The sequence below is a fragment of the Heloderma suspectum genome, chromosome 7 (assembly GCF_057233095.1).
Source record: "Heloderma suspectum isolate Gila_16-S chromosome 7, 16-S_ref, whole genome shotgun sequence".
Taxonomy (NCBI): domain Eukaryota; kingdom Metazoa; phylum Chordata; class Lepidosauria; order Squamata; family Helodermatidae; genus Heloderma; species Heloderma suspectum.
In genome coordinates this window covers 25,169,722-25,184,635 of record NC_139464.1, presented here as the reverse complement: position 1 = coordinate 25,184,635, position 14,914 = coordinate 25,169,722, and the positions used below count along the sequence as shown (strand labels likewise).

Sequence of the window (14,914 nt, the reverse complement as noted above, 5' to 3'; positions counted from 1 at the left end):
CTGATTTGCTGCACAGTGACAGCAAAGCATAGGATCAGGTTCAGGGATCCCACTGTCTCTGCTGCTAGGATCACTTCTACCCCCTGTGCAGAGTCAGCAGCAGACACTGGATAGAAGCAAAGTCTTGCACAAGAATGGCTAAAGTAAAGTCTTTGTGGAGTGAGGACAATGAAATATGTGATGAATTTAGGGATGGTTTAATTTTGAATAGTCCCATTGAAATCAGCGAAACTATACCAGTAAGAGATGTGGCATATCCTATTATCTGTCTTTTTCAGTAGTTATTGGGGACAAAATTGAGAATGTAGTATTACTAACCCTACCTGTGATCCTTTTTCATGTGATGGTTTTCTTAACATTAACCTGTGGTGCAAACTCATTGCAATGCTATCTTATTTTCTTGGTATAGACAGAATCTTCGATTCTGACATGAGGTGTAAGACATAGTGACCAGGTTTGGATGAATGCCACAGGAAAAGAAGCCATCTTGGCTTCTTCTCCCTGCTGCTGCGTGCACAACCACTATTTGCATAATCCCCCCCCCCCGATGCAGCACTGGTTGGCGTGTTGTCTGACCCTGGCATGCGACACAGCGGTTTCATACCCATCCTACAACTCATGACTTACAGTAGGGGTTTTGGGGTGGGTACGAAACTACCCCTGCCGCACTGCACGCCAGGTTTGGACGACAAGCCAACTCATGCTGCATCACAGGAGATTATGCAAATGGTGGCCACACACATAGGGTTTGAGGGAGAAGCCAGAATGGCTTATTTTCCCATCCCGATCATCCGAACAAGCTCAGTATTACAGCTTTTTAACAGGGTTAAGGCTTTCATTGGCAATAAAAACAGTTCTGAATATTATTTATTCTGTATTAGAGTCTGTCCTTCTCTGTCACATGAACTCAGAGCAGTTTAAGGTACAATCCCAGGCTTGTTTAGAAAGGAAGAAAAATCCCACACCTCCCAGCATTCCTCTAGACAGCCATGCTGGCTGGGGCATGCAGGGAATTGTAGGACTTTTTTCTGTCTAAACATGCATAGGATTGCACCCTTATTCTAATTTCTCCCTGTTGCTTTGACTTATATAAGTAGATGGAGGTGTGGGGAAACTCTAGATTTTTTGATCGTTTATTAATTTAGTAGCCTGTCTCTCCCTCATCTTTCAGTGTTTGGGGAAATAATATGTTTGCTATGCAAAAACGTTGGGCCCTTCATGCTGTAAATTTCTTTTGGCTGGTTGCCATAAAACTGTACTGCTCCCCTTTTTAATGCAGTGAATCCACTGATTTGGTTTTCTATTTCCAGCATATGCAAATGACAATCCAAGCTCTTCAGGATGAGCTTAGGATTCAGAGGGACCTGAACCAGCTTTTCCAGCAAGACAGCAGCAGTAGATCCAGTGAGCCATTTGTGACAGAGCTCACAGAGGAGAACTTCCAGCGGCTTCATGCAGAGCATGAACGTCAGGCCAAGGAACTCTTCTTGCTGCGCAAAACCTTAGAAGAAATGGAATTGCGGATTGAGACTCAGAAGCAGACCTTAAATGCTAGAGATGAGTCCATCAAAAAGTTACTGGAAATGTTGCAGAGCAAGGGACTGTCAGCCAAAGCCACAGAGGAGGATCATGAGCGAACAAGACGGTTGGCTGAGGCAGAAATGCATGTGCACCACCTCGAAACCTTACTGGAGCAGAAGGAAAAGGAGAACAACTTGCTAAGGGAGGTGAGTAAATATTCGTATATGGGTGTTTATTCTATTTTTAAATAATATTTTTTAGTTCTTTCCCCTGGTGCCTAACGTTATTAGTGCAGTTTAAGCTTCTCTCCACTCAGTCTTTTCTACTTTTTCTACAATTAGCTAGCTACATTTGTGTTCACGTTTCACTCTTGGCATAGGAAGTGTATTTTCAAAAACAATGACACACCATGGAGGGAGCAATCCTATGGCTGCTAGTTAGCGGCTAGACGGCCATAGGATAGGTGGTTTTCCAGGCAAAACGTGGCATTTCAGGGGGCGTTCTGGGGTGGGGAAAGAGGAAATGCTGATACAAGACATCCGTGTCGTCCAGCAGCCTCGTCCCCCTTTTCGTCTTCCCACAGCTAGACAGCCGAAATCGGCTGTCTAGCCACAAATGCAGGGCAGGAGAAGCGTGGAGGGAATGATCCTGCCCTGCCTTGGATAGGCGGTTGCCTCTGAGTTTGGAGGTGGCCACCTATCCCCATAGGATTGTGCCCTAAAAAAGTAAAATGGAATTGGATGTTCCTTGAGTCCCTTGTATTTGATTATATTGATTATACCCCTTAGCTTTATATGGATTATATTAAGGATTGAATGAAGCTTATAAGTTAACTGAATTGACTCCATCTTATCTTGCCCTAAATTTCTTTCCTTTTTGTTTTATTTGAGATTCTGTTCAAAGTAAACACCTGTCTTTCATTAAACTCTTGAAACATAACAGACGTTGCTGTATGGAACGTAAAAAACTGGGATTGCCTGACTGAAATCTTGCTTATTAGACATAATTCATTCTGATTTAGGGATGTATAAATCTGTCAGTTTCACTTTCTATCACATTTTTTAAAATCTGAAATTATTTCTGTGTTTATGAGGAAATGTGCACATTTTAATAATTTTTTTTATAAAAAATGAACCAAATGAAACTCTCATCCATCTGGACAGGCTGAATTCAATTGGTCAATCTATTCCTAGCATGGAGAAGACCATATTATACCTGTGTGTCATGTAGCAGCTAAAGATGAGGAGTCTGGCAACCCTAATTCTGCATCACAAACATGGTTGAATACACAGGGATTCAAACTCAGACCTCTAAGAGCTAAATACTTAAAGCTCTCTGTCTGGATGGATGAGTCTCAGTTTCGCTTTTCCCCACACTTGAATTTTTAAAATCTCAAGTTCTTTCCATCTTATTTCTGAAGAATTGTGTGAATTTTGGCAAGTTGTTATTTAAAAAAATATGCCTTGGTCATATCCAGGTTAGATTATTATAATGCGCTCTATGTATGGCTCTCCTTGAAGGTGATTTGGAAACTGCAACTGGTACAGAATGCAGCAGCTACAACACTTGTGGGAGCTAGACATTTGGATCATACTACTACTGTTCTGTATCATTTCCAGTCCCAATTTAGTTTCTAGTCCCAATTTAAGGTGCTGGTTTTGGCCTTATCTGGCCAAAGTGGTTTGGGACCATATTATCTGAAGGACCACCTGCCCACGCATTAAGATCAGCATCAGGGGCCCTACTCTCTGGCCTTCCGTCAAGAGCAGTTAGGCTGGTGAGTACTAGGGATGATAGAGCTTTCTCAGTGATGGTCCCACACCTTTGGAACTCCCTCCCCAAGAAGATACGTGTGGCCTCATCACTGCTGGCTTAAAAACAAACAAACATGAAGACACATTTATTCTAGTATGCATTTGGTGCTTAAAAACCATTAGCTGCTGCTGCTTCTACCGTGTGTGAGTTTAACTGTAATTTGTATGTTATATCATAAGCCCTTTCTGAGGGCAATGTGCCCTGAAAGGTGGGTTTAAAAATCATTTAAATAAATAAATAACAGTGGAATTCTCACCTCCCTCTCTTCTGAACACAGTATGTTCAGTGCAAGATTCAATATATTCTCTGAGGATATATGTGTGCAGGAAACCTAGGTGTATCTGGCAGTGATGGTTAATCATTTTCAGCAACAGATAGAAATCTGAAATTTCAGCCCTGGATTCATGGAGAGGGGATTTGTAATAGCAGTCAAGAACACAAGTCTGAAAACAAAATAAGTCACCCATGTGTGGGACTTCACCTTCCTGTGCTTTAGCAAACAGCCACAAGAGTGATGGAGGATTGGCAGTGGCAATCAGGAACTTATGTTATGCTTGCTTGCAGAATGGCAAGCTATATTTATTCTCTGTGTGTGTAAATACTACTTGCATGAATCATCAGAAGATCTTTCTATACATTAGTCTCTATATCTGCTTTTATTGGAAAACTGTAAATGAACATGTATCTGTATTGAGAAGAACAGGGAGAAATTTTGGCAGCAATAAAGGATGGTTGCTCTGTGGTTTCCATGGAAACAGTCACTTTGTTATGAAGGGTTTTTGAAATCATTTGCTGCCTTCAAATCATAGCCTAAAACATTTAAAGTGAAGTAAGTACTGCATTCTTCATCATTATTTGATGTCAGTAATTCATAAAGTTAAAGTAGAATGTAGTTGAATAAGTCTGGACAAGAAGTAAATAAAGTATAAAATCAGCTTGGCAATTGCTTCTAGAAAATGGGAGGGTGGGGAGAACAGATGGAGCAATAAAGTATTTGATGCAATAATATGTGTGCTTTCAACTTAAGCAGAACATCAGGCACAGTAGAAAGGAACTAATTCTAAAGTAGCTCAATAAAGATAGCTTGGCGTACAAATATTTTTAGTCTCGGTATTTGTTAAATGTATTTGCTGTTTATTTCTATCAAACTCAGAGCAGCATTCAGAACAGAAGATTCTGTGAATGGGGCCTTACTACATGCATTCAAATTTTAGAAAGTTTGATAAGGGGATTTCAATTAGGATCTCCCTAGCATATTTTGAAGAGTATGTGGTGGGGGTAACATTTTAGAACATTTTAGATCTGAATACCAGCTCCTTGAATTGGACCTATGTAAACAAATAGGTCACCAGACCAAATGGATGTGTTCTTGTTGCTTTGTGTGTCTCGATAGATGAGCTTCTGCGGTGTTCATAAGCAGAAGCTTCTGAACACTCTTCAAGGGCAACCCAGGCATGCTAGACAAAGACTGCTGGACCTGGTCCATAGAAAATATTTGAATATCATCAGCATACTAATGATGTCACATTACAAATAGCGTATGGCCTGTTTGCACGTAATGACAACCCATCGCTTTAAAAACTGATGGGTTGCCATCCACGAGCAAGCAGCAGCCTGCAGCTCACTCACCTCTTCTGCTTTATAGCACAGCCCACAATCAGCTCCTTCATAGGAGCAATGTGATGTATGAACCTGGACCGTTGGATTGTTTAAGAGCTAAAAAATCCAGCAGTTAATCCAACAACAAACCATGGGTTACCTGCTGGGTTTAGCCCCTAAACAACCCAGTAGTCCAGGTTTGCAGGTCACGCTGCACGGTCTATGAAGGAGCCGATCGTGGGTTGTGTGCTAAAGCAGAAGAGGTGGGCACAGTGCAGGCAGCATGCCTGCTCGTCCCCGACAAACCACTGGTTTTTAAACCGATGGATTGTCGTTATGTGCGAACCAGCTCTTTCTCAGAAGCGTTGTATAAGTGGTGGGTTTATTTATTTTAGAAATTTTATACCACCTTTCAGCACAGGTTTCCAGGTTTTTTTTTACATAACATATTATAACAAAAAGAACCCTCCATAATAACATAAAATCATCACAATGCTTTGAAAACAGTTACATTATTAAGCTTTCCTTTTTCTCATCAACTCCTTAGTCTTGTTTAAGGGATGCTGCTCTTTGGACTAAACACAACACTGGTTGGTCCAAAACGTTGCATCTGTTTTTCCTGCACAACTATTCAGTGTCCAGAAGATGGTGATGTTTGCCTGTCAGCTTCCCACCATTTAAATTTAGTAGTTGTTACTTATTACCTACAAAATTTTGTCCTTGCTAAAGGCAAATGCAGGTTTAGTACAGAACTTATTTTTGTTGCAGAACTTGAATTGGAAATGAAATATTGCTACTGATAGCTTTTATAATTGGGATCATTTTGATTTTACTGACTCTCCTCCTTTCTTGCTTGAGATTCTTTTGGATGCTGTTCTTTTCAGCCCAGTTAACCTACATTTTTAATTAGAGTTTCAGTTAGAGTTCAATTCCTTCAATTTGAAGTCTGTTGTCAAATTCCAGGATTTTTATCTAGATTTACTTTGTTTTGCTATGCACATAGAATCCCCAGGGTTAGTTGGAAGTTCCTCACATATGACAGTAGCTAAGCCTGTCGCTATTTTAAGCACAATTGTGCTATGTCTAACTGCCTACCTTATGTGTAGCTATATTATATTTTTATGAGTAAGAACAATAATGAAAACACGTTTTTTTATCTATAGAGGAATAGAAAAGCTTTGGGAAATAGTACTGTTGGAGTTCAACATATCTGGTGGATGAGGGTTCATTAGAATTTTAAAAATTGAATTGGTCTTGCTTAAACCATAGGTACTCAAATGGTACAGTGAATCATTCCCAGAATGTGACCTGTACATGATTCCCTTTTTGATTTATTGTTCCTAGTCTTAGCCACCATATTTTTGTATGTACATTCATGAATAAATAGTGCATTAAAAAGGCACAATTTGTAATTTCTTCTTTGTGGTCTCTGTGCATCACACATATGGGCTCTGCACCTGCCTTGATTTGGGAAAATTCTAAAACGGAAGCATTTTAGATGGGAACCCCCCCCCCCCCACCGTCCCACTACACATGCTCCCGTGGGTTTCTGCCTAATCCCTCAGTTCTTTATTGACCGCCATTGTGGCAGAACTCGATTGGAGAAACTTCTCATTTTTTTAACCTTGTTGAGGACATTCATGTTTTATTCTTACTTACTTTCTCTGCTATCATTTTTCAGTCGTTCTGGGTTTTGTATGTATTTTTCTTTGTTTCGGAATCCTTTGTGATCTTTCCGATCACGTTACACCTTCAAGCGTATGGCCATGAAGGGCCCATTTATTTGTTTCATTTATGTCCCGCCTTTTTTCCTCCAAGGAACCAAGGCAGTGTACATAATCCTCGTCCTCCTCTTCATGTTATCCTCACATCAACAACCCTGTGAGGTAGGTTGGGCTGAGAGTCTGTGACTGGCCCAAAGTCACCCAGTGAGCTTCCATGGCCAAGTGGGGACTAGAACACAGATCTCCCAACCCCCAGTACAGCACTCTAGCCACTATACCACACTGGTTTAGAAAGTGCATCTGTTTTGGGAGCAAATTTCCCCCCACTGATGGGCACTCCTTATGCTTATTTTGTTTAGGAGAACTGCATATTGTAGAAGCTTGCCACCATTGTATGTCCTTTACTAAACAGCCTCATAAAAACCACACTGACAGGCTTAGAGCTTTTTTGTGGAGAAAAGCTCTTAAGGCGGCAGACACCCTGAAAGCGCAAATGGAACCTTCTTCAACTCATCCGAAGGGCAAATCACAGTCAGAGGGTAAAGCTCCTTGGGCTGATGAAAAGCAAAAGTCAGGGGATTGCCAGCAGAGTCAGCTCTGGCTCTAACCATGGGCCGTCCTGACCCCCCACCACCACCACTCTGGGCCTCTTTTTAACAGCTTCGCTGGCAAGGAAGCTTTCCAAGAAGGCACGGACACCTAGATCCATGGAGGTGAAGAAGAAAAAGAAGAGGGGATTGGAAAAAGTGGTATCTTCTCCACCTAAAAATTCCACCACCTGTACCTATGCCTGATCCTCTTTTAGACGGATGAGAGTTGAGCCCTCAATATCAACATCAGTACCGATACCAGTGGCTTCGGTGACAGATGGCGAGATAGGAGATTCAGTGCCCACTAGACAATGTGGGCAAGACAGCATGGTACCGATGGAAAAAGATATCCAGCATCACCATTCACTGCAGTCCGTGTTATCTTCTTACTAACGCTGGGATGGAAGGGCACCTATTGTTCGATCCCGCCTGCATTGAGACAGATCATGATCTCACTCAGAGTGGGATAGAGGATTTGAATAGTCGCTGCCGCCAAGGCGTCATTATGAATGGGAGGCCTGTATTTACCATCACCCTTATATTATAGTAATTATGATTACCCAGAAGCTCAGTACTAGCACAGCTTCCCAGCTCCCTCATCTCATCCCCCTCTGAGGGAACACTTTATGGCTCCACCTCTGTCTCCACTTTCGAGAGCACCTCCACCTTCGCTTTCTCCAAGAGCAGCACCAAGTCAGGCACATCCCTCCCCTCGATGACTAGTACCAAGGGCTTCAGATCCAGTGAGGGTACTGGAGCGAAGAGTCTGTCACCGCTTCTTCTGCTGTTGCCTCAACAGGTTGACAAGCCTGATCAAAGGCAGGATTCATCATTCTTGGTGGCAGAAGACTATCAATCTGATTCTGCCTCCATGTCTTCTGTGGCCCCATCAGTTTAATCTCCTGAAGAGGCAGTGGGCTCTCACGATCCATCATCCCCCTTGGAGGATATGTGTCATTTCTCTTAAGAATGGCACAGTCCCTTGGCCTTGAAACTCAACAACCAGTCGAAAGACTGAAAGATCCAGTCTTCAACATCACACACACCGAGGGGACTGCACCACTGGCTATTCCATTTCTGCTGACTCTGCTCCAGACTGTGAAGCAATTGTGGAAAGGCCCTTCCTCAATGACGCTCTCCTCCAAAAGGCTGGAAAGCATGTATAGAGTCCAGGAGAGCGATGCTGGTTTCTTGTTTACTCACCCTCCGCTGAACTTGGTGATAGTTGAGACTTCAAAGGGAAGATCGTAAAGGATCCATTTTTCCCTTGCAGATAAGGAAGGCAGAAGATTAGATTTTATGGGTCGTTGGATTTATTCATCTGCTTCACTTGGACTCCGAATCACCAGCTACCAAGCTATGATGGCTCGGTACCAGCTCTTTTTATGGGAGAAAATTGGCTCCCTTTGAGATTACTGCCCTGTTGATCAATGGGAGTTAGCTCATGTGTTTCAGGTAGAACTGCTTAATTAGCATGACAACAAATAAACACTGCTCATCACCAGGTGGATTGTAGTGCCAAAGCTATGGTTGAAGCCATACTCTGGAGGCATGCCTGGCTGAGATCAGCTGGACTCACACAGGAGACACGCTTCCGCCTAGAGGACCTTCCATTTGATGGGGAAGGATTATTTAATTCTAAGACTGATGAGGCAATGGTTACCATCCAGAAAGCCAAAACTACCACACGAAAGATGGGTATTTCCCAGGCACCGCTGGCCTTTGAACAATGCCGCTGGTACTGACAACAGAGTTTTCAACATTCTAGGCCCCAGACTGATCATCAGTCATGACAACAGCCCCCACAGCTGCAGAAGAACCAATTTTCAGCTTCATCAAGGTTCCCAGCTTCTCGCAGGCCGAGTGATTTTACAAAGAAACAGCGTCTTTGACTCTTAACCCCTGTTACATCCTCCTACCATCCACCATCTGCTGTTCGGCTCCTGTCTCGCCCATTTGTTCCCAGCATAAGAGTTGATAACAACCAATTCCTGGGTTCTAGCAGTCATCAGGGATGGGTGCAAAATCGAGTTCGACACCCTCCCTCCTTTTTCAGGCGTTCGTCACACAGCTCCATCCCAAGTGCTTCTCTCTGAGATAGACACATTGTTATTGAAGGGCGTGATCCAGCCTCTTCCCCTTCAAGAGATGCCCAGTGGCTTCTACTCCAGGTACTTTACAGTGCTGAAAAAAGATGGGGGGCTTTGTCCAGTTTTGGACTTCAGGTGAGTCAATTTCTTCCCGTCAACCAAAAAATTACGAATGACAACATTATCCTCAATTCTGCCCCTGCTACAACCAGGAGATTGGTGCACGGTGATCAACTTGAAGGATGCATATTTCCATATCGGCATCGAGGAGTTCAGCCAGTGTTTTCTTCAGTTTGCAGTTGGCGATCACACTTACCAATTCTGGGTTCTACCATTCAGGCTCATCAAGGCACCATGAGTGTTCACAAAATGTATGGCCGTGGTGTGTGCCCATCTCCACACACAAAGGGTGCAAATATTCCCCTTTATTGACAATTGGCTTCTGGTGGCACAGTCCAAACAACAACTGTGACACCATCTTCACTAAGGAAGATGTTCTGTTGGAGACCTTGGGTCTATGTGTCAGTCTCAAAAAGTTGATCTTGTACCCAGTTAGAGTCATTCAGTTCATAGGCACCTCCATAGACTCCCTATTGGGATGGGCCTTCCTACCTCAGGACCATGCATCAGTCCTAGAACAGTTAGCAAGGACTCAGTCACTCAAGATGGTGAAGGCAATTACCATTCAGAAGCTGCTCGGACTGATGACGGCAACAAGAGCAGTAGTGCCTTTTGACCAGCTTTGAATGAGGTTCCTACAGAAGTGGTTTATAAGAATATTCAGTCTAAGACGTGATGCTCAAAGGGTCAAGCTACGCCTCCCATCTGCTGTAACAGCATCGCCAAGGTAGTGGGCTGTAAAAGGCAATCTTCTAAGAGATTGGCAGTTTTATTCTCAATTCCTTTTCTAATTATGCCTAACATGGAGTTTGCCTTTTTTTTTTTTTTTTTTACAGCAGCTGCACACTGGGTTATCTTCATTGAGCTGTCCACCACAATCCCAAGATCTCTTTCTTGGTCAGTCACCGCTAGCTCAGATCCCATCAGGCTATACTTGAAGTTGGGATTTTTTGCCCCAACGTGCATCTTTTTACACTTGCTTACGTTGAACTGCATTTGCCATTTAGATGCTATTTTCCCAGTTTGGAGAGATCCTTTTGGAGCTCTTCACAATCCCTTTTTGTTTTAACCACCAATAGTTTAGTAGCAAACGTGGCCACTTCACTGCTCACTCGTAATTCCAGATCATTTATGAATGCAGGTTGAAAAGCATTGGTCCTAATACAGATCCCTGTGGGATCCTACTATTTACTTCCCTCCATTGGGAGAATTTACTATTTATTGCTAGTCTCTGCTTTCTGTTCTTTAACCAGTTACTGATCCATAAGAGGACCTGCCCTCTTATTCCAGGACTGCTAAGTTTGCTCAGGAATCTTTGGTGAGGGACTTTGTCAAAAGCGTATTGGAAGTCCAAGTAAACAATGTCTACCAGATCACCCTTGTCTACATATTTACTGACACTCTCAAAGAACTCTACAAAGTTATGAGACAGGACTTACCTTTGTGGAAACGGTGTTGATTCTTTTTCATCACGGCTTGTCCTTCCATATGCTTACTAATGTTATCTTTAATAATGCCTTCAACCAATTTACCTGGAACAGACGTTAAGCTAGCCGACCTGTAATTTCCCAGTTTCCTTCTGAATCCCTTTTTGAAAATTGGTGTTACTTTGGCCATCTTCCAGTCCTGGTTGCTCCTTGGTGGCCATGGCAGCCATGGTTTGCACACCTCCTTCATCTGTCCAAGGGAGATTATTTATGCCTCCCATCAATACTGAGCCTGATCTCCAGGAACAGAGGTCTGATTCGGCATCCAGATCTGCTTACCTTGCACCTCATGGCGTGGAGGATTCGGCACCACACATATTACACATTCCTTCGAGAGTTCAGACAGTCCTTGAAGCAGTCAGAAAGCCGGCCACGAGTAGATCATATGCGAGGAAATGGGAAAACTTTTTTGTGTTTGCTTATGAGCATGACTTTGATCCTGTTACTTGTTCAATTCTGCAGATCCTGGAGTTCTTGTTGTTGCTCCATGAGAAGGGACTGAAATACTCTTCCCTTTGCATTTATTTAGCTGCAATTTCAACATTGCATTCCCTAGTGGATAGTTTTTCTGTTTTTTCACACCCACTTGTTCAGCGTTTTCTAAGAGGCATTAGAAATATAGCTCTCCCACTGAAGGACCCAGTTCCCGCATGGAGTCTGCCTGTGGTGCTACATACGCTCACCAAAAAGCCATTTGAGCCTCTTGCTATGATGGATCTTCATTTGTTCTCCCTTAAAGTGGCATTATAGCCATGATAGTGCGGTCACTGAACTTGAACCGGACATCCTCGAGAATGAAGTCAAGTGGGCCTTAGGAAGCATTAGTAACAACAAAGCTAGCGGAGATGACAGTATTCCAGCTGAGCTATTTAAAATCGTAAAAGATGATGCTGTTAAAGTGCTGCATTCAATATGCCAACAAATTTGGAACACTCAACAATGGCCGCAAGATTGGAAAAGGTCAGTTTACATTCCAATTCCAAAGAAGGGCAATGCCAAAGAGTGTTCAAACTACCGCACAATTGCGTTCATTTCACATGCCAGCAAGGTGATGCTCAAAATCCTACAAGCTAGGCTTCAGCAGTATGCGAACCGAGAACTACTGGAAGTACAAGCTGGGTTTCGAAGAGGCAGAGGAACTAGAGATCAAATCGCCAATGTTCGCTGGATCATGGAGAAAGCAAGAGAATTCCAGAAAAACGTCTATTTCTGCTTCATTGACTACGCTAAAGCCTTTGATTGTGTGGATCACAACAAACTGTGGCAAATTCTTAAAGTGATGGGAGTACCAGACCACCTTACCTGTCTCCTGAGAAACCTGTACGAGGGTCAAGAAGCAACAGTAAGAACCAGACATGGAACAACCGAGTGGTTCAAAATTGGGAAAGGAGTACGACAAGGCTGCATATTGTCACCCTGCTTATTTAACTTATATGCAGAGTACATCATGAGAAACACCAGGTTGGATGAATCACAGGTCAGAATTAAGATTGCCGGGAGAATTATCAACAACCTCTGATATGCAGACGATACCACCCTAATGGCAGAAAGCAAAGAGGATCTCAAGAGCCTCTTGTTGAGGGTGAAAGAGGAGAGTGCAAAAGCTGGTTTGAAACTCAACATTAAAAAAACGAAGATCATGGCATCTGGCCCCATCACTTCCTGGCATGTACAAGGGGAAGAAATGGAAGCAGTGACAGATTTTACTTTCTTGGGCTCCAAGATCACCGCAGATGGTGACTGTAGCCATGAAATTAAAAGACGCTTGCTCCTTGGGAGGAAAGCTATGGCAAACCTAGACAGCATAGTAAGAAGCAGAGACATCACCTTGCCGACAAAGGTCCGCCTAATCAAAGCTATGGTTTTCCCAGTAGTAATGTATGGCTGTGAGAGCTGGACTATAAGGAAGGCTGAGTGCCGAAGAATTGATGCTTTCGAACTGTGGTGCTGGAGAAGACTCTTACGAGTCCCCTGGACTGCAAGGAGGTCAAATCAGTCCATCCTAAAGGAAATCAACCCTGAGTGCTCATTGCAAGGACAGTTCCTGAAGCTGAAGCTCCAATATTTTGGCCACCAAATGCGAAGAGAAAACTCTCTGGAAAAGACCCTGATGCTGGGAAAGACTGAAGGCAAAAGGAGAAGGGGAGGGCAGAGGATGAGATGGCTAGATAGCATCACCGATGCAATGAATATGAACTTGAGCACACTCCAGGAGAGAGCGCAGGACAGGAAGGCCTGGCGTGCTATGGTCCATGGGGTCACGAAGAGTCGGACACGACTGAACGACTGAACAACAACAACAAAGTGGCATTTCTCATGGCCATCACTACTGCTCGCTGTTCTGGAGAGCAGTGTGCCCTTAGGTTGGACCCGCCGTATCTGGTCTTTCAGAGGAACAAGGTTGTGCTCCATCCTGATGTTGCCTTTTTACCCAAGGTTATATCCAAGTTTCACTTTAGTCAAGATGTGGTCTTGCTTGCTTTCTTCACTGCGCCTACAACACCTGTTGAATCGGCTCTGCATACTCTTGATGTCTGCAGAGCACTGGCATTCTGTAAGGCTAGTACAGAGTCATTTAGACTGTTTCCACTCTTGTTGGTGTGCTATGGAGATCATAAGAAGAGGTCTCCTGTCTCTTCCCAGCAGATAGCATTGTGAGTAGTACAGACTATTAAACTTGCCTATGAGTTAACGGGATTACAGTTGTTAGGACAAGTTAAAGCTCATTCTATGAGAGCAGTAGTGACTTCCATGGCATTTGGAAGAGGGGTGCCATTAAAAGACTTGGGCAAGGCTGTGGTGTGGTTGACTCCACATTCATAAAGCACTACCACCTCAATGTTCGAGCTAGAGAGGACTGCTCCTTCAGGTGTACGGTCCTATCAGAGGTTTTGTATTAGGACATCGACCCACCTCCTGGTGAGTAAGCTTGGTATTAGCCCAGATGTGGGATGCACAGAGACTGCGAAGAAGAAAGTAAGGTTGCTTACCTATAACTGGAGTTCTTCAAGTGGTCATTTGTGCATTCACACAACCCAACCACTGTTCCCATTTCGGTGTCAGTGTCGATGTAGATGTTGGTACCAAGGTTCGTTTGGTTCGGAGGGGGCCACAATGGGTAGTCTCTTTGGAACTGAGGGATTAGGTGGGAACCCGCTGGACCATGTGTAGTAGGACAGTGGTGGAGGGTTCCCACCTGAAATTCCTCAGCTTTAGATGTTTCCTGAATCAAGGCTCCATGCAGGCACAGAGCCCATATGTGTGAATGCACAGATGACCACTCGAAGAACTTCAGTTACAGGTAAGCAACCTGACTATATACAGTGTCTACTTTCCCTCTTTGAGCGTGCATCTACAGCATTTCTGGTGAATCAGTACCCTGTAGCAGCATGCACCCTGCAGCATCCAGTGCACATTCCCACCTAACTCAGGAAAGATCAGGTGGGAGGGGAAGCACATGCTGTTGAGTGCTGTATCTTGAAGATACTATGTGTGCTTTTGGGAAGTAGCAACCAGCATTGCATGCTTCGCTCCAACCGCCCTTAAAGACTTGATGGAGGGAACTGTTGGCCACCACTTCCTGAAGGCTCATGGATCCACATTTCCCCTGGCATTTCCTTAGGAAAAGACTGTGTGGAAGGGAGTATTAGATACTTTCTCTGCATTTGCCAGCAGCTAGAACTCTAAATATCTGTCAGGCACAGAGGCAGAGAGAGAAGAAAGGGTGATAGCAGAAAGAGAGAGAAAAGGGAAGGACAGAGAGAGAAATAAAAAGTTCCCCATCCCTGATCTACAGTACTACTTTCTACTCAGAATTACTTTTTTTATATATTACTAGGCAATTTTATTTCCAGATGGCCCTCAAAGTGGCTGTCAGTAATAAAACCAATAAAATATTAATACAAATTAAAACTGGCTATAATTAAAATGAAAAGAAAAAATAGCATAAAAGCAATAGGCAGATGTAG

General features: G+C 43.4%; 1 protein-coding gene across 10 annotated transcripts in view; it reads left to right on the top strand.

Moving 5' to 3' along the window:
- ERC1 (ELKS/RAB6-interacting/CAST family member 1) overlaps positions 1 to 14,914 on the top strand; it is a 274,951-nt gene that overhangs the window by 37,840 nt on the left and 222,197 nt on the right. For all 10 annotated transcript variants that reach the window (XR_014784243.1, XM_084809321.1, XM_084809326.1 and 7 more), the window contains one exon: positions 1,311 to 1,727. Coding sequence is in view for 9 of the 10 variants with exons in the window: in XM_084809321.1 (XP_084665447.1) it covers positions 1,311 to 1,727 (417 nt within the window). In the remaining variant the exon portion in view is untranslated. The remainder of the gene's footprint in view (positions 1 to 1,310; positions 1,728 to 14,914) is intronic.